This window comes from Penicillium waksmanii (assembly GCF_028829765.1).
Source record: "Penicillium waksmanii strain IBT 27052 chromosome Unknown utg000007l:1.0-4314555.0:1.0-4317578.0, whole genome shotgun sequence".
In the NCBI taxonomy this organism is placed as follows: Eukaryota; Fungi; Ascomycota; class Eurotiomycetes; order Eurotiales; family Aspergillaceae; genus Penicillium; species Penicillium waksmanii.
In genome coordinates, this window is record NW_026643253.1 from 1,660,769 (window position 1) to 1,678,306 (window position 17,538).

General features: G+C 48.5%; 6 protein-coding genes across 6 annotated transcripts; 4 read left to right on the forward strand and 2 right to left on the reverse strand.

Moving 5' to 3' along the window:
- Nucleotides 1–296: 296 nt before the first annotated feature.
- Nucleotides 297–1,403, forward strand: N7481_007436 (aldo/keto reductase family protein; the record flags this gene model as incomplete). The annotated part of the gene is made up of 1 exon (XM_057266655.1): nt 297–1,403. One exon carries the CDS (start codon nt 297–299, stop codon nt 1,401–1,403), a length of 1,107 nt encoding a protein of 368 aa, XP_057120856.1.
- A 294-nt stretch (nt 1,404–1,697) lies between these two features.
- Nucleotides 1,698–2,797, reverse strand: N7481_007437 (uncharacterized protein; the record flags this gene model as incomplete). The annotated part of the gene is made up of 2 exons (XM_057266656.1): nt 1,698–2,005; nt 2,068–2,797. 2 exons carry the CDS (start codon nt 2,795–2,797, stop codon nt 1,698–1,700), a joined length of 1,038 nt encoding a protein of 345 aa, XP_057120857.1.
- Nucleotides 2,798–5,887: 3,090 nt separating this feature from the next.
- Nucleotides 5,888–8,502, reverse strand: N7481_007438 (uncharacterized protein; the record flags this gene model as incomplete). The annotated part of the gene is made up of 2 exons (XM_057266657.1): nt 5,888–5,972; nt 6,929–8,502. The coding sequence occupies 2 exons, from the start codon at nt 8,500–8,502 to the stop codon at nt 5,888–5,890; spliced, it is 1,659 nt and encodes a 552-aa protein (XP_057120858.1).
- Nucleotides 8,503–8,603: 101 nt separating this feature from the next.
- Nucleotides 8,604–9,455, forward strand: N7481_007439 (uncharacterized protein; the record flags this gene model as incomplete). Its single annotated transcript, XM_057266658.1, has 3 exons — nt 8,604–8,694; nt 8,945–8,987; nt 9,053–9,455. 3 exons carry the CDS (start codon nt 8,604–8,606, stop codon nt 9,453–9,455), a joined length of 537 nt encoding a protein of 178 aa, XP_057120859.1.
- A 90-nt stretch (nt 9,456–9,545) lies between these two features.
- N7481_007440 (ankyrin repeat domain-containing protein) lies at nt 9,546–11,362 on the forward strand (the record flags this gene model as incomplete). The annotated part of the gene is made up of 2 exons (XM_057266659.1): nt 9,546–10,123; nt 10,186–11,362. The coding sequence occupies 2 exons, from the start codon at nt 9,546–9,548 to the stop codon at nt 11,360–11,362; spliced, it is 1,755 nt and encodes a 584-aa protein (XP_057120860.1).
- A 1,667-nt stretch (nt 11,363–13,029) lies between these two features.
- Nucleotides 13,030–17,107, forward strand: N7481_007441 (GAS2 domain protein; the record flags this gene model as incomplete). The annotated part of the gene is made up of 2 exons (XM_057266660.1): nt 13,030–14,789; nt 14,836–17,107. 2 exons carry the CDS (start codon nt 13,030–13,032, stop codon nt 17,105–17,107), a joined length of 4,032 nt encoding a protein of 1,343 aa, XP_057120861.1.
- Between the last annotated feature and the right edge of the window lie 431 nt (nt 17,108–17,538).

Here is a 17,538-nt window from a genome sequence, read left to right on the forward strand (position 1 = left end):
CGGGGGCGTTGCTTAGAATGATGTTTTTTTTTCACTCGAGAGATGCAAGAAGACCGATACCCAAATAGATACTAGTAGCATTTCGTGGATCGTTCGGAGTCCGCGACTCGCAGACCATTATATTTGAAATTCTTATGTATGCGGCGGCGTCCCACGCGGCCCGCTTCATCGGCCCGCATGTCACACGAACTAGATCTCAGAAAACTATAAAATAGCCCATTCATCTACCACATTTACACCTCAAAGAAGATCTCGCACCTAGTAGTCAACTCCCACTTCGAGATCAGCCATTCATCATGTCAGAGACATCATCTTCCAAGCCCCGTATCATCCTCGGCTTGATGACATTCGGCCCAGACCCCAACCTAGGAGCCCGAATTACATCCCTCGACGAATTCGGTCAATGCCTAGACTATCTGAAGTCATCCGGTTACTTTGAGGTCGATACAGCACGCATGTATCTCGGCGAAAAACAGGAAGAATTCACCGCCGCAGTTGGTTGGAAAGAACGTGGCCTGAGCCTCGCAACAAAAGTCTACCCTACCAAACCAGGCATGCACAAGCCTGCAGAGCTGCGCAAGAAATTCGACGAATCCTTAGTCGCGCTGGAGACGGAACAAGTCGATATCTTTTACTTGCAAGCCGCTGATCGATCTGTCCCCTTTTCCGAGACCCTTGAAGAAGTTAATAAGCTTTATCAAGAGGGTAAATTCAAGCGTTTGGGGCTGAGCAATTATACCTCCTTTGAGGTTGCGGAGATTGTTATCCTTTGTACGGAGAGAGGTTGGGTTCGTCCGACGATTTATCAAGCTATGTACAACGCTATCAGTAAGTTTTTTTACTTCGATTCTCAGAAACTCGCAGTGTACGTAACGGCAGCTAACCGAGATCAATCAGCACGAAACATCGAGACAGAACTCATCCCCTGCTGCCGCCGCTACGGACTGGATATCGTTGTCTACAACCCCCTCGCCGGTGGCGTTCTCTCGGGAAAATACAAAGCAGACGCCGTAACGCAAGCACCAACGGAAGGACGATTTAGCGACAAAAACACCACGGGCGCCTTGTACCGAAAGCGCTACATGAACCAACCGATTCTAGATGCAGTCAATCTGATCAGCCCGATCGCCGCAAAATACAACCTGACATTGCCGGAAATTGCTTTCCGTTGGCTGAATCACCACTCGCAGCTGCGGTTGGGGAAGGATGGTATTCTGATTGGTGTCAGTAGTATCGAGCAGCTTCATGCCAATATTGATGCTACGCAGAAAGGTGGCTTGCCGCAGGAAGTGGTGGATGTTCTCGATGAGGCGTGGATGTGTGTTAAGGCTACCTCGGCTGATTATTGGCATCTTGATTTGAAGTATACGTATGATACTGAGGCAGCGTTGTTCAAGCAGTGAACAGAGTATTTATATCATTTCCTTTTTCCTTATATAGACTCGCCAAACGAAATGGAAGTGCTTCACCTTCTTTTTTGAATTTGCAGCTGAATCATATGAGAATTTGGAAAATTGACGCACAATCATGTCGTGAAAGCCTTCTAAAAACAGTGAATCTATGCTAGCATGACGATTGGCCCGATCTCTTTCTTCCACTTGCTCGATTCACATTGCTGCAGGCTGTTATATTTGTCACCAAGCAACCCAGCCTAGATAACTTTCAAGTTCATAGCAACATGAATGTTTCAGTTTGTCTTAAGGAAACCACTTCATGATATTGGTCATGTTGTCAGTGATTGTCTCTATCAAAGGTGTCCATCCCTCTTGGCCAGACCATTTCTTCAACAAGTCCAGAGATTTGCCATCATCTGCCGTCAGCTTGAGTCTCTCGCCCGGCAAGTCGTCAACAAATTTCCGCGCAGGAGCAGCAGCTCGCATCAAAGCAAGAATTTCATTCCACGTGCATGATTCGCCCCAGGAAAAAAGCCGCTCATTCTTGATCTCAGGATCGAGAGCCGCTGCAACGTGGAGAAGTGCAGTATCTTTCACGTCAGTGTGGATAGCTGTAAAGACATCATTAGATAAATGGACAAAGCATAGATCTTGGGGGTTAGAGAATACAGACTTCCTGGAGTTGTGAGGAGCTGCTGCAGTGCGACTAAATTTCCATCGTACAGAGCCTTGACAAACATCTGAGGAAGCTCAACGTGACTTTTGCTGAGACATTCACCCATTATGCTTGCTGGAATAATTGAGTTGACATTGAAATGGGGAGTTCTCTTTTCAACAAACTCCCACAAAGCTTTCTCTGCAATAGTTTTGCCTGCTGCGTACACGATATAGGCCCGACTAGGCTCGTACGGCGGAGGTGCCCAAGCAAGCTCCACTACTGCATCATTCCAGGAGTCGGAGGTGAGGTGAACTTGGTCCATACTAGGAATAACCATAGTAGCGATTGAACTGGTATAAACAAATTCTTTCACCGAAGGCTCCTTTGAGGCCGACTCCAGGATCGAGTTGGTGGCGACAACAATTTGAGGCAGGACATTGTTGGGGTTTGGATCGAGGCCCAGTGTGGCGACGTGGATGACAGCGGAGACGCCCTTGACAGCTTCGTTGAAGGCATTTGGGGTGATGAAGTTAGACACTTGAATGAGCTCGAAATTACCGCTCTCCGAGGCTGTCTTGAAGAGATCTTGAACTAGCCAGGATGTTTTCTCAATGTCTCGGACGGTGCCTCTGACCTTGTATCCTCGTTGGAGAAATTGTAGTATCACATGCGATGCTAGGTAACTGTTGGCACCGGTGACCAGTATCAAAGAGCCCTTGGGGATAGTGACATTTGTTTCAGACATCTTCGGAATGTAGCTGGGGAAGCGCGGATCGAGGGTATAGGTCGGCTTTAAAAATGAGCTTTGGAATTTCTTTTTCTTCAAAAATCCTTGTCCTAAGATTGCAGTGGGAGTTGGGCAGTCTTTTATATACCCCCCCAGGCCATTCTGGTCTATGCGAATGCGAAATTTCCGAATTTTCTAGCAATCTATAAGCGCTTTGAAATCAGGAAATATTCTGAAGTCTATCAGAAGAGTTGTCTATGACTAGAGCCAGCAAATTATGATCTAGTCTGTGACAGGAAAGTGCAAAATACTACAAAAAGAAAGCCGAAGACTTTTGGATAATCATCTCATACTGGTGGCCCGTGGGATCCACACTACCCCCAAAAAGGAAACAGCAAGATACTCCAATAGGCAGCTTCCGGTACTTAATTATTACAGGAACCCGAGAGCACTTCTTTTTTAGGGCTCTTCGATTATTCTCAACCTAAGTTCGCTTTATTCAAAATGGAAAAAAAGAATATCTCGGCGCGGTTCCGCTCCATGTATGCTTCAGTTTATTGAATACAATTCCTTGCTGTTGTCAATATTTATTAAAGTTCTTCAATTCCCGAGGTCCCGCTGCTTAAGCCTGTTGATATTAGTTTTGTAGAGGATTTTGAGTAAGCTCTAGATATTTTAGCCGTGTTATTGAGTGTATTACATTCGGCCTTGAATTCCCCCCCCCCTTGATTATACTTCTAAGAGAATAGGTCATACTCCTCTAGCTCTTTGAAACAATTTTACAATTCTTTTCTGAAAATCTCTTGGATATTCAGTCGTTCCGTCTTGTTGGTCCCGATTTCGAACTCTTGTTCTTGTTCCATCATGGTGTGATGTGGGTTATTGGATAGGAAACACTCCTGCGGTATGCCCATATATCAGGAGGGGGGGGGTCGCTCTATCAACCCCCTATTTTTGATCATGGCCAACATCCACAGATACGACCGTGGCGGACGCGGCTATGGAGGCTATCAGAGCTAGCTCTAGATAGGAAACAGAGACCACTTTATTTCTTATTATGTTTTTGAGCGATTCAGCGCGTTGTAGCAATGTTGAACGGCTATCCAACATACGTCCGTAGCCGATATGTAGGCCCCACTAGTAATACTAACTACTACACGACGATATCGTATTGTATGTAGCCCTATATAATAATAGACTCGGCCTATAAATTTGATTTATTATGAAGCAGCAGACAATAAGAATCAATGCATACATGGAAGCCAAAGACGGGATCGAAGGCGACAAAATAGGGCATGGAATTTTGAAGGGGTAGCAGAACGGCAGAAAATTGGAGTTCCCGCGGGAGGAGAGGGCTGATGCAGGCTATGATTGGCGGAGCAATGCGAGAACGGTACGAAATTTCCAAGGTTATAGTTCCATTCCGTCTTCAACTATGGCCTTACGGCCGAGTGGAATTCAACTCCGCTAGCTCAATTGGCTGTACGTACCCCAAAGAACCCCCCCGGCCGCATCGCGCCCCTGCTGGAACTTTTATAGAGAGCGTCCGACTTTTATTTCGAGGCTGCAAAGCCGAAACAAGAGCATCGGAAGGTTGGGGTATGTTATAAACTGAAGTCCGGTACAATTGAGCAACATCTAACCTCTACCAGGGTTCGACCCCCCCCGCGGAGTGTCTCCGAATCATTTTTTGCCGTATTCTGGTCTCCTGCGTCCTTGCCTTTTTTTCGCTTGGTCCAGACGCCCTGGGAGAACAAGTCCGACCCTCCCGAGGTGTATAAAACTCATTCTTCGCGATATTCTAATATAGAGCCGCATTGATTCTTTTTTTCTTAATTGGAGCATGATCATATTTTAATCTGTGTATTTCATTACCAGGCTAAAACATGATACATACGGGTTTCTGGCGAAAGTGCTGCAAAAATATCTCCGAACCTTTCAGGTTCAACACACGCGAAAGGAAGACTCTTAAATTTAATTTCTTTTTGACCAAAAAAATTTCGGGGGCATTATTCCTTTTTTTTTTAGAAGCAGTATTTTATATAACCATATACATATACCTAGGGAATACATTATTAGCGGAGTAGTCAGCTACCGTACTGTTTTTCGAAAAGCAATGGGGCAGGGCAACTCCCCTGAAGTAGCGCGAAGTGTAGATAGAATTAGGCTTCTAGGATAAGAAGATTTAGCTCACTTGATATAATTTAGATTACAATACACGATTATCTAGATGCAAGAAGGATTGACAAGGGTTTGTCGCTTTGGCATTTGAATCCTCGCAAAAGTGTGAACGTCCCGCCATAGCACGTATAGCAAGTGTCTCATAAATCCATTACACCCTAGATTTTGAGGTCCGCCATTGTGTTGAGCCATCCGGAGAATTCCCGAAATATGGTTCCGAGCCATACTATAGTCGCCCAGACTAAGCTTGAATTTCAGGGGTATTAGTGCCTTTGGGCCGTATTTCAGGTGATATTGTGACGCGCTCACCTCGTCCGATGCAAGCATCATTGCCGTTGCAAAAGTCGAATCACTAATTATTGATGCATTTTCTATCTCGCTAGAGATGGATTTATTTAGGGATTTCAAACAAGAAACTTTGTACTGTAGTGCTAGTTGCATGTAGCGCCCCTTTTCTTCGGGCCGCTCTGAGTTCGTCTCGGTCAAGTGGCGGCAGGCAATTAGAAAAAGGCTATCCAAGGAGTGATCTCTAGTGACCAGAAGCCGTACCAACTCTGCTCTCATTAGTTGGCAGTATCTTTCCGGGTTCAGAAGCCGGTTGCAGCTAACGCTTTGACCGGGGATAACCATCTGGGTATCTAACAGTAGTGTTAGGATGAGACGACAGTCCAAAAAAAGAAGAAAAAAGAGTAGATAGGTAGAACCAACAATGATCGAGAAGAAAGTATTGAAACTCAGTAAATGATTTGGCTAAGCTGTCAAACGGATCTCGTCGAATTGATGATAAAGCCGTCTTCAAGATCGGCAGAGATGACGCATCGTAGGCAACTTTTGAGCCCATCGAACTGCTTTCAGTCGGCATGAAATGTTTCTTCGTAGATCCCTTATCCTTTCCGATTTTTTGACCTTTGACCCCGGCTGGGTATTTCACAATGCGAAAGCGATCTCGTCTAGCATGTGCCGTACGTGCGGCGTGGGCATGAGCACCCTTCCGAGACTCGGCCGAGACCGACTCCGTAGGATGGGACAAATTGACAAAGTGAATTTCACGTAGCATTTTTCCCACCTTGAAGGGGAAAAAGAAACGAACGACGTATGGGGTAGGGATGTTAAAAGCTCACCAAAAGGAGAGTTGCTAAGTAGATTGGGGGCCGTTGCTAAGCCATTTGTCAGCAATTGAATATAGAAAGTTACTCCTTCCTAATCGGGGTAGGTCGTCCTGCGGTACCTGTTTATTTTTGACATTGATGCTTCGAGTGTGATCGCGGCATTACCGACCCAACGCGCAGTGATGCAGAATGAAACGTGGATGCTTCTACTGAGCCTAGACATCAACACGACGCCGATTGGAATCCGGCGTTCCTACGCTAAGCCTTTACAGTATCTTACACTTGCCTTGACGGAAACATTGTCCTCGTGGGAAAGCATCGAGCCACATATCAAGGAGATGGCGGCCAAAAAAAGGCATGGTATAGATTTATATACCAGGCGTGGCAGGGCCACCGTGTTTCCCATGACCAGAATGTTAAGATGAGCTGTCGTGCGTTTCTGGAGGCGTTTAAGGCAATGAAGATTGGGCAGTAGGAATCTGCCGCAAGTGTTTGCTTTTTGCTTTTGTATGATATTTTTACATCGTGACGCTTCAATGCACTTGATAGCTCCCATTCTTGAGTAATAGCAAAAATGTCTTTTCCCCTATTCTCCGTACCTTAATCCCCATATTGCTCGCCATTATTGAGCGCCTTATAATGGGAAACTAGTAGCTACCTTAGATGGAATAGATAGGCCAATATATTCCATCTCAGGTAGCTACCACTCCGCGATTAACTGGAAGGCGGAGATGAGAATAGTCAACATGGCGTTTCAAACCTTTGCAACGCCACTGTATGACGCCAGTAACAGTGCGTAATTCACTGGTCCCAATTTTACAAAGTATTAAATAGATTAGTGGAAAAGATCTCGTCCAACTCCCAAAATTCTCCTAGGCCATAATTTCCTGCATCAGGTAGTAGCTGCGATGGGTCTGGGAGACTTTGATCCAATGAAGTCAAAGGCGCCTCACCAGAGTTCCATGCTAGGATATCATTCTCAATGATATTCAGAAGCTCGAAATCATCTCGCTTCCGCCGAATCTGAAGTCGTAATAATGTGCAAGCACTCGCCCATGTCTCCCGAAGAGCCTGTGGCCCATATTCATCAGCCAGCAATTTCAGCGTCTGGAAGACCTGCTCGACGCGGCTTAGCGAGGCACGAGTATCAATTGCTAGTAAAACGCAGAGGAGCTGGAATGGAACATTTAAGACATGCCACCAAGGCGAGTGGGCCTTGGCCATAGTGGTAGCAATTTGTAGCCCATCGTCTCCAAGTTGCAGAACTTTGTCCACGGCTTTCGTTGAGACTGCGCAACCGGTTACGCGGAGGCGGCGGTAAATGCAAAGTGCTATATTGCACCGTTTAAGCATCATGGCTGGATGGGATGGCTTCAGTTGGACGGTTTGCTCGAGCATGCTTTCTAGATCTGTTGCGTTGAGTTGGAGATTTGGATCGAGGGAGTCGGAAAGTTTCCAGAATATGCGGCTTTCTGTTGTCCATCCTTCCGATGGGAATGTGCAAGAAGCATCGCGTGGTATTATTCGGGCCTGCCCGTAGTCGTATGAGATCCATGTGTTGAATATTTGGGCAGTGTAATATATTCGTCTTCTGAGTTGCGGGCTATATGTTTCTTGCAAGCCGTGAACTTGAACGGAATTCGAGTTGCTCTTCGGGGCTGGCTCCACGTGTAACTTGACCGTCTCAATCAAATGCATTAACGTGCAACTGGCGAGCCATGTTGGATTCGGTGAGCTGGTGAAGCGGAGATATAAGACGCGCAGGAGCCATCCCACAACGTGGTCTATGGTTGGCACGGAAAGTGTTGTCGAGTATTCTAGAGAAGCACGAGCACTGTGGACAATTTCAGACTCGAGGTCAGATGACTCCTCCCGACTGAAAAGACAGGCCAGTGCTGCGATTCCCAGGAGAACGCAATTTGAAGGGTGCTCTGGTGGTTGGTCGGATGAAACGGAGATAGCTCGGTGGACCGTTTCAGGATCTAGAAATGTGTAGACTGGCTGTATTTCCGCGAAGTAAATGTCTGCGAGTCGGTGCATGTGTTGGGTAGTCAATATCTCGGAAAATGGCCTTGTTATACTGAGATAGGAGGGAGCTTTATGTAAACGGGCTTTATGTAAACGGAAGTTCCAAGAACAGAGCCTAGACTCCCCCGAAAGGCAATCTGTTGAAAGACCGAGTCGTTTGGCTAGAAGGTCCCCCGAATTGAGAGCTGCACGCTTTTCCCCTTTCTTCACAGGGGTAGAATCCGCTTCAATCTCGGCCTTCTCTGTCAGTAAGTCTTCATCTGAGGGAGACCTCTTCGGAGTTGGTTCAATGTATGTGCACTCCCGGTTGGTGTTGGAGCAATTCCGACAAGGATGCCGGCCATTGCACTTGCGCTTTTTCTTCCGACACTGAAGACACGCTTTCAAGGCCCTGTCTGGTGGCATGATATGATTCGCTGGGCGTGATATTGTCAAATGTAGTTGGACTTTTCAAAGCTTGACTCGGATAGACGCGGTGCGGGCCGACCGGATGCGCTTGCCGCATAATGTTCCTGCCGCTGACCTTACAACCTTGGAATATTCCATTCCAACTACCCCTTGCGCACGAGGCCTCGCTGATGACCATTGGACCGAATGGTGCGTGGGAATACTCTTGAAAAAGCAAAATGAATCATCGGGCTGCGCAAACAAGCAGGGCAGCTGGCACAGCCGCACAGCCCAACACAGCCTCAGCTCCGCCCGACATTAAAAGCCATGCTGAGGAGCCCCACAAAGACACTCTATCTCCCCTTGATTTCACCTAAATGAAACGGCGAAGATGAATTTCGGATTTAGTGTCGGGGGGATTTTTTCGGCATCATCAAGGAAATTCATCACATTCGAAAAGTCTTTAACGGTGCGCCCTCACAGATCAGACTTCTCAATGTTGAGTGAGTCCTTTCCTCGTGAATTCCGACCGTGATTCGCATTCTCATTCTGACCCGGACACTCATAGAGTGAGAAACCTCTCCTATAGCATACAGGATGTTGAGACACATGTACCAAGCGAGGCACAGAAAGACAAGCTGGAGCACATAGCAAACGAGTGCAAAGTCCTAAACCAAGATATCTGGTCAGTCACTGGCAAATACAGAGAGATAGACCAGACACCAAGCATCAAACATGTCTGGAAGCGCCTCACATTGGATCCAGCAGATGTCCGAGAACTCCGAGATCGGGTGTGCAGCATCATCGGATCCATCACTGCTATTAATATGCGCATCACGCAAGATCAAGTCCAAGAGCTTGTCAACTACAAGAATGAGGAACAACATCAAAAATACCTCGACTGGTTGTTACCAGGAAGTGTTGGAGGGGACCAAGGGAAGCCAACTTACCAGCCGGAGACTGGAAGATGATTCATTGAATCACCTAAATTTCAGAACTGGGTCCAGAATTCGGCCCAGACGTTATTCTGTCCTGGTATACCCGGAGCAGGAAAGACCAAAATGGCATCAATCGTTATAGATGAGCTGGAAAATCACTATGAAAACGATCCTAGAGTTGGAATTGCCTATATTTTCTGCAGTTTTCACTATTCTGACGACAGTCGACAATCTCCAGAGAATATCTTAGCAAACATGATTCGACAGCTGATTCGGAGACACCCGCTACTTCCATCCACGGTACAGTTGTTATATAAAAAGCACAGGACTAATGGCTCACGGCCTTCATTCCATGAACTCTGCAAAGCCTTCAAAGATGTTGTTCAAATGGCTTTGAAACAAGTCTTCATTGTCATTGATGCGTTTGACGAATGCAAGGCGGCCACCATATCTCGCATTATCAGCCAAGTATTCGAAACACAATCGTTTGGGAATTTAGATGTGTTGGCGACATCAAGATCTGTTCCTGCAATCGAGGCGAGATTCCAAGACAAACGCTCCCAAGAGATCCGCGCCACGAAAGAAGATGTTATGAAATACCCCAAGGCTCGTTTGGGAAGCTGCGAGGGCTGTGCCTTGATTCGAAGACCGGCTCTGCAAGAAAAGGCTGTACTTGTCATCGTGGGGTCTGTCATGGGAATGTATGATTTTAGAGCTTCATCCTCAAAATTATTATGCCATCGCATTACCTAACAATATATAGGTTTTTCTTGGCCCAGCTCTATTTGGATTCATTGATCTCAGCCCCTGGAGCCAAAGAGATTAATAATGTGCTGGAGAGGTTGATAGACAGATCCAATCGCATTGACAGAGGAAACACTGCCGTTGACGATGCTTACCGAGATGTTGTGGAGCGTATCAAAAATCAAGACCCCCGTCGCCAAACATTGGCCAAAGATGCTTTATCATGGGTTATCTGTGCCAGGCGACCGCTCACTACGCTGGAGCTACGCACCACTCTTACCATAGAGCTGGGAGAGTCGGATCTTAATGAGGAGGATCGCTATGATCTCGAAGACATCATCTCTTCATGTGCAGGGCTAATAACTGTTGGGTCCGACAGTACAAAAGAAATGGTTCAACTCGCCCACTATACAATGCAAGAATACTTCACACGGAATCAGGCTGTGTTTTTCCCAGACGCAGAGAAAACCATCACAGCAAGCTGCCTCACTTACCTTTCATACGACATCTTTCACCGAGGAATGTGTTCAAATGACATCCAATATGAAGCCCAGCTCAGTCAATATCCGCTATACTCTTATGCCGCCATAAGCTGGGGCCACCATGCTCGAGTGTATCCAATCATCGATGATCTCTTGCTGCCGTTCTTGAGAAATACCTCCATCTTGGATGATGCAAGTGTCCAAGCTCTGTTTTCTCTGAAAGGATATCATGGCGTCCAAAGTTACTGTCTGAGAATTCCAATGGGATTCACGGCAGTCCATCTTGCTGCATGGTTCGGATTGGAGAATACGTTGCGCTACCTGATCAACCAATGTGATTTGACGTGTGCCAGAGACTCCATGAATCGGGACCCACTGGCGTGGGCCGCCTCGAATGGTCATACGCCAGTTGTAAAGCTGCTTCTCGATCATGGGGTAGACTCAAATCAGCATGACGAAGATGGCCAAACACCGATTTCTCTAGCCGCATTGAATGGTTGCACCGAGGTTGTGAAGCTTTTCTTGGATCACAATATCAACCCATACCCTATATATATTGGGAGTAAAGTTCCTCTGGTGGAGGCGTCGTATCGACAACACCAGGAAACCGTTGAGCTTCTTTTGAATAGAGGCGCATATCCAGATCCCGAGGACATGTACGGGAGGACCCCTTTCATGTGGGCGTGCTACAATGGATCGATTGAGATAGTTTAATCTTTGCTTGATCACCCTGTTTTTAAACTGGGAGATTCTGACGAATTTGAAGCTTATTGTATTGATTTGGGCCGAAGAGATTGGGAAGGCAACACTTCTGTTTCCATTGCTCTAGGTCATGGCCATCATCATATCATTCAACTTCTGCGTCAGAAAGGCCTTCTCCCCGAGCAAGACTCACACATTGATCAATTGTTCTCCAATGTATGCTCCGGTGCTAGGGGAGATACCACCGTGACTGCGTCTCTACCAGATATTGGACCGGCAATCGGTTGGCCTTTTATCGATTCACAAGGAGTGCCCAGCAATGAGCGCAAGCCTGATCGACCAATCTTGAAATGTCCATTATGTACCCAAAGACAAGGACCATACAGGAACGCTGCCACCTTGTTAAGACATGTCCAGACCATCCATTACTCGGCCGCAAATTTTAAGTGTGACTCGTGTGAGAGATCCTTCAACAGAAAGGACAACATTCTCCAGCATATTCGTGCGAGCCGTGGGGGGAATCCAAGGAGGGGCGCGAAGCCACATAGAATAGTCAGGTCCTCCAGAAATATGCCCGGTCTGCCAGACCCCCCTGGGCTCCTGGGGGGGAATTTAAGAGATGCTTTTTAAAGCATAGTGAGGAAATCTCATATGCTGGCTAGCTATTCTCAAATGAGGAGTAGGCTGAGATAAAATATGTAGATGAACACATACTAGCACGATTGAAAAATAGAGCCATAATGCGATTAAAAAGGACATGGACAACGGAGTGATGTATACCTAACAAAATAGATACTAGTAGAATACAACCTAGAATCCATGGATCTTGGAATTATTCCGATATTTCCATATGAATTCATCCAGCCAATCAGAAGCCACTACATTGACAGGCGAGCTAGGGCCGGAAAAGCACCGGCCATCATTGAGCCAGTACTCAATGGTCCAAGCAAGGAGGCAGTCTTCTTCCAATTATTTGCCCGAGAATACCAATATATATAACATTTTCCCCTATATTATATATTATAAGCCAGATACTATGGCATCACATCTAATCATATCATAAATTTTTTCCGCTGCACATCATCAGTTCGCCCCGGACAACGCAAATATAGCGTCGCGGATCGGCGGGATTGTTGGTGGACCTCCTCATCCGTGCCCCCTTTTGGGCTCCACCTCCCAAAAAGGACCATCAATTTATTTTATTTTGGTGCTAAGGTTCTCTTTACCCTTTCTTTTCTTTTTCATGATATATCTAATCCCTCCCATTTCCTAATTCCTCTTTGTCGTGACTCTGCAGAATCTTTACTCCGCTTTGTTATATTACCACTACTATACCCGCTATACTGCTATACCACTGGTAGTACTGCTGGTTTTGTTGGTACCGAAGGCAGCTCCTCCTTACCGCCAGGCCTCGTGTCTTCTCACCTCTTCACTCCTCCTCCTCACCAACAATTTCGAACTTCTCGCGTCTGCAACACCTGGAAATCATCACTCCTCGTGCCTCCTCCCTCCTCCTTCTTCCGATAGAACGCATCTCAGCATGCGGGCTCGACAGTCCCTTCGTCCGCCCGCTTTATATCGACCCCCGTCAGTCTCATGCCACTCCGACTTGGCTGAACTTTCCCCCGTCTCCTTGTGAAGTGGACCACAGGGCTATATAGCCTTTTCACCCGTTCGGAATGCCAGCCAGTCGAATTAGCCCCCTTCGTCCCTCCATCCGCCTCTCGCCCGCCCATTCTCGAGAAAATTCGCGTTCCACCTCGCCCGCCCACCCGGAGTCGATATATCAGAAAATCGATCCCTTGCTAGCAAACCTCTCCCCGGAATCGACTCTCAATGCCCTCACCTCGACAGAAGCTGTACCTTCGAATGAGAAGTTCTCCCGTGATGTCCTTTCTCAGAGTATCTCCCAGGTGTCGCCGGCCGAACGCGCCTTGGGGATACGCGCCGCGGTAGCCGCCCAGAACCTGAACATCTGGTATAAGGAGGTTCAGACCTGGACGTGGCCGAAGCATGCTGATGCCAAAGAAGGGAAGGGATTCGTGCCACCGGTGGAGATTCAGCGGGGGGAAAACGGTTCAGCGTCAGCTGCTTCGACCTCCCTGATTCCCCCTGGCACCAGTGATATCGCGTACTATGGATGTCTGCCTTCGACAATAGTGGAACAATATGAACAAAGGATAGAGGAAATACGCGACGGAATGGACAATTTAAACGTGGAGGAACTCAAAGAGCACGTTTTAAGTGCCCACATTCCATCCCGGTCTCGCCCTTCCTCCTCGACGAGCACCGTGTCCGTGCCTCCGCCACTCAGCTATGTGCAACTTAGTGATTTCACAGCTGTCGTGACTGCTACAATTCTACGCGCATTGCCCTTTCTTTCTCGCCTCAATCACCTTTTGACCACCTGGGATGTCCGACTTCTCGTCCTTCGCCAGATTCCGGGTCTCCTCCGCGAACTCAAATCCACTCGATCCGCCCTAAATACCTCCTTTCACGCGTTACGAACCTCCGACCATTCCGAGAACAGCGATTCATTTCTATCCAGCTCACAATTACGCGTCGACCATGCTCAGCTCGAATCCGCGGTTGTCTCTGTGGGCAGGCGGATGGACCGAGTCCTGGACGCGTTGGAAGGTCGACAGGACTCCCTGCCTGAGAGCTGGATCGATGACCTCGAAGGAATTGAGTCAGATTTCGCTGCCTGGGTAGTCGAAGTCGATAAATATAAGCTTCGCACTGAGTGGCTACGTGCCAAGGAACAACACGAGAGAGAGACCAAGACATCCGAAATCGCCGCGCCTCCCGTTGAAGAAAAGGTTGATACGACACCAACTGAAACACAATTGGATGAAGCTTTGGTAGAATGCCTCGAGCCAGAGTCAACACAGGAATGTCTTCAGATGGAGACTATTGAAGAGGAGCCCAAGATTGAACCCGATCTCTCGTCAGAGAGTAATGCCGACGAACAGGAAACATCCCAGTTGACACAAGATTCAGGATTGTCTTCCGCAGAGAGCGATTCTACCCTCCCACCTCTCTCTGAGCCTGACACGCCGTCTACCATTCATACCCACGATGAGCCCAAGCATGTGCCCCAGATTGTGTCCTCTGGTTGTGCGAATGAGGATGCGAATACTCCAACTCCAACGCAATCCGTGTTTCCACCTCTTCCATCCATAGAATCCGAAGAGGATATCTCTCCCACTCAAGTTCCACTCCCAGTGACACCCAGCGTCGAAAATAAAGAGAATATTCCACCCTTCGGCTTTATACAACGATCAGCACCGCCATCTCGGGAATCATCCGCCAAGCCCGCTGCACTCTCAGAGCGCGATACGGCCGATGACCCTTTCATACAGAGACCCGCCTCGTCCAAGAAGAGTGATTCTGTGGCTGCACCGGATATCCTTGTTTCTGACGATGCTCCCCCCAGAGAGTATCTACCAGGACACACCGAAACCTGTTGTAACTGAACAGGCAAGCAACGCCGACGCGACCAAGGATGAGAAGGATGCCCAGTCAACCGAAACGGCTGATATTGCCCTCCCATCTGTCCAAACTGCTGTGACTGTCCAGCCCGAGCACCCCGAGCACCCCGAGCAGCCCGTTACTACAGGTACTCCGGATAGGCGATCGAAGGAGGAACTGTCCCCCGCCCTTTCGATGGAAAAGCCCAGAGTTCACTGTGCTCCAGTGTGCAGCTCTCCAAAGACAACACCAACGCGCATTCCAGTGTCGAAAATGCTGCACAAGCCTCTCCCACAGCAACCTCAAAGACAGGTCCCAATCAATTCTATCGAAGACCCACTCAACACCGCCCCGAAGCCCTCGCAGCACACGCCACAGAAACAAGCGCCGTCCAAGAAGCCGTTGCAGAGCCCAATCAAGCTTTCCAAGATACGACCCGCCAAGCTCGATCTAGACAAAGCCGCCCCAAAGCCGCGTTATCGCCGACCATCTACAGGATCCGTCGGCTCTCTCCCTTCGAACAACTCCTCCCTGATCTCTAGCCCCGACGCCCTTGATCCTAATACCGACTCGTCCAAGGATGGTCCCCTTCTGACCCCTCCTCTCTCCGACTTCCCCCAGCCTCCCTCTTTCCCACCTCGGGGTGATCATGCGTTGCGAGCCGATCGTCTGCGTCACCTCGAGAACCGCAAGGTGTCTCCTCGGACTACATTTAAAGACAACCGGTCGCTTAGTCTGCCGCTTGAGCGATTTATCAATGAAAAGATGGACCTTCAAATGGACCGCGACCCGGTCTCGTCCCCTGCCGGTCGACTGCCGTTGAAGAAAACATCGATTCCCCGAGATCTGCCGGATCCCTCTACCTTTCCCATTCCACAGGTGCCCGCTAGATCATCTAGCCGACGCCCTGCTCTGACGCGCGGGAAATCCGCTTCTGATCTCAAATCCAGTAGTCAAGCCCAGAAGGAAGCGCAGAAGGAAGCTCAGCGCAGTGTACGAACTTCTTCAAAAAGTTCTTCATTACGGACCATCTTCAACCAGGATCAACCAAAGTCTCTCCGCTTGCGCCAGCGCTTGACAGCTCATCCCAGCCTGGAAAGTTTAGGCATGAGACGGCAAGAACTTGACTACGTCGAGGAGGATGTATCGGAGCCGACAGATGTTGGCTCTCGAGCATCGTCACCGAACAGGCCACGGAGGAAACCTAGAGATCGCCTCGACGAGAAGGTAAACTCGATTTTGAACACGCTTCCTGGGCGGATCAACCTCGTCGATCCTAACAATGAAGCCGACACATCTTCGTCATCGTCTTCATTGGACCGGAAAATGCGAGACAGATTCCTCTCGGAATCACCACCTGGGGCTCCATCTCGGAGTGCCACCCCAGCGCCTTCCTTTTCGCTCATGCCTGCTACCAGAAGGCGCTCACAAGTGTTCAAATCGGAAGATAGCTGTGTCAGGCTCTATCACCTGCAACATGCCGGACAGACAGCACCCACAAAGCTGTTCGTACGTACTGTTGGAGAGGAGAATCAGCGTGTCATGGTCCGTGTTGGTGGTGGCTGGGCTGATCTGGGCGAATATCTTCGCGAATATGTCATCCACCACGGCCGCCGAAAGGTTTCCGAAACACCCCGTGTCGAAGTGCAAGGCTTGACAGCTCGTTCCTCGCCTGGTTACTCCACCCCGAGCACCATGCTGACCCCAGCCGCACCGGCCTACATGGCCTCCGGCCGAGCGACCCCATCTCGACCTCCGTCCGTCATGAGTGCCCGACCCGCCTCGTCGCTCAATGTTCGCAAGGTACGACGGGGATCCAATGCATCGGATGCAGTCGGCACAAGGTCCGTGACTACAAGTGCCTTAGCATCATTTACCTCGCCCCCATCTGCCTCTACAGGCAGGCGTCGTCTCTCTGTCTCTTCGAACTACTCATTTGGCGATGTGCACTCCCACTCTCCTGGAAATACCAACTCTCTGGCGCCAGATTCCCACTCTACCCCGCTCGGTCTTGCCGGTCCCAAACCTCGGGCGCGACATGTCTCAATGAGCCCTGAGGGTGAAGCCTGGGTTGAAGACGTTCTACAGAAAACCCGCCTCTCCAGCTCTATCAACCCTCCCCCTTTCCCGCTGGGCGTTAACCCCAACCCTGAACCTGCCGAGCATCACGATATCAGTGACACGGCTTCTATCCGCTCTTTGCCCAAGGTCCGCAGTGTTAGTGACATGGGTTCTGTCGGTACGAGCAGACGCGTCGTGCTGAAGGGTCTGGGCAATCGCAGATAACGAGCGGGATTCTTTTCCCCCAAAACTTCTCTTCATTCACAAGCCTACTCATCGTGGGCTTTGAATTCATTGTTTTTTCTTCTTCTCGCAAAGAATGCTTCCACACAACCCATTGGTTATGGTTTCTGCATATCTCAGCATTTGCATCATCTTTCTTCTTGCCCTTTATTATTCTTGTTTATCCATGGGCTATCGCATTATTTTGGTTTGCATCAGCGCGGCGAAATTGTGGAAATTGATCATATCTTGTTGCCTTCATTTTTTTGTTATTTTCTGCATTTTCTGGGTTCTCCTTTGGCTTCTTGCTCGATATCCTGATACACGTCCTTGTTTGCTTTTTCTCGTGGCTTGTAAATAGCTTTTTTCTTGCTCGATACCCTCTCGGGCTACTTTTTGATATTGCATACACATAGAGTGATCTCTCTGAAACG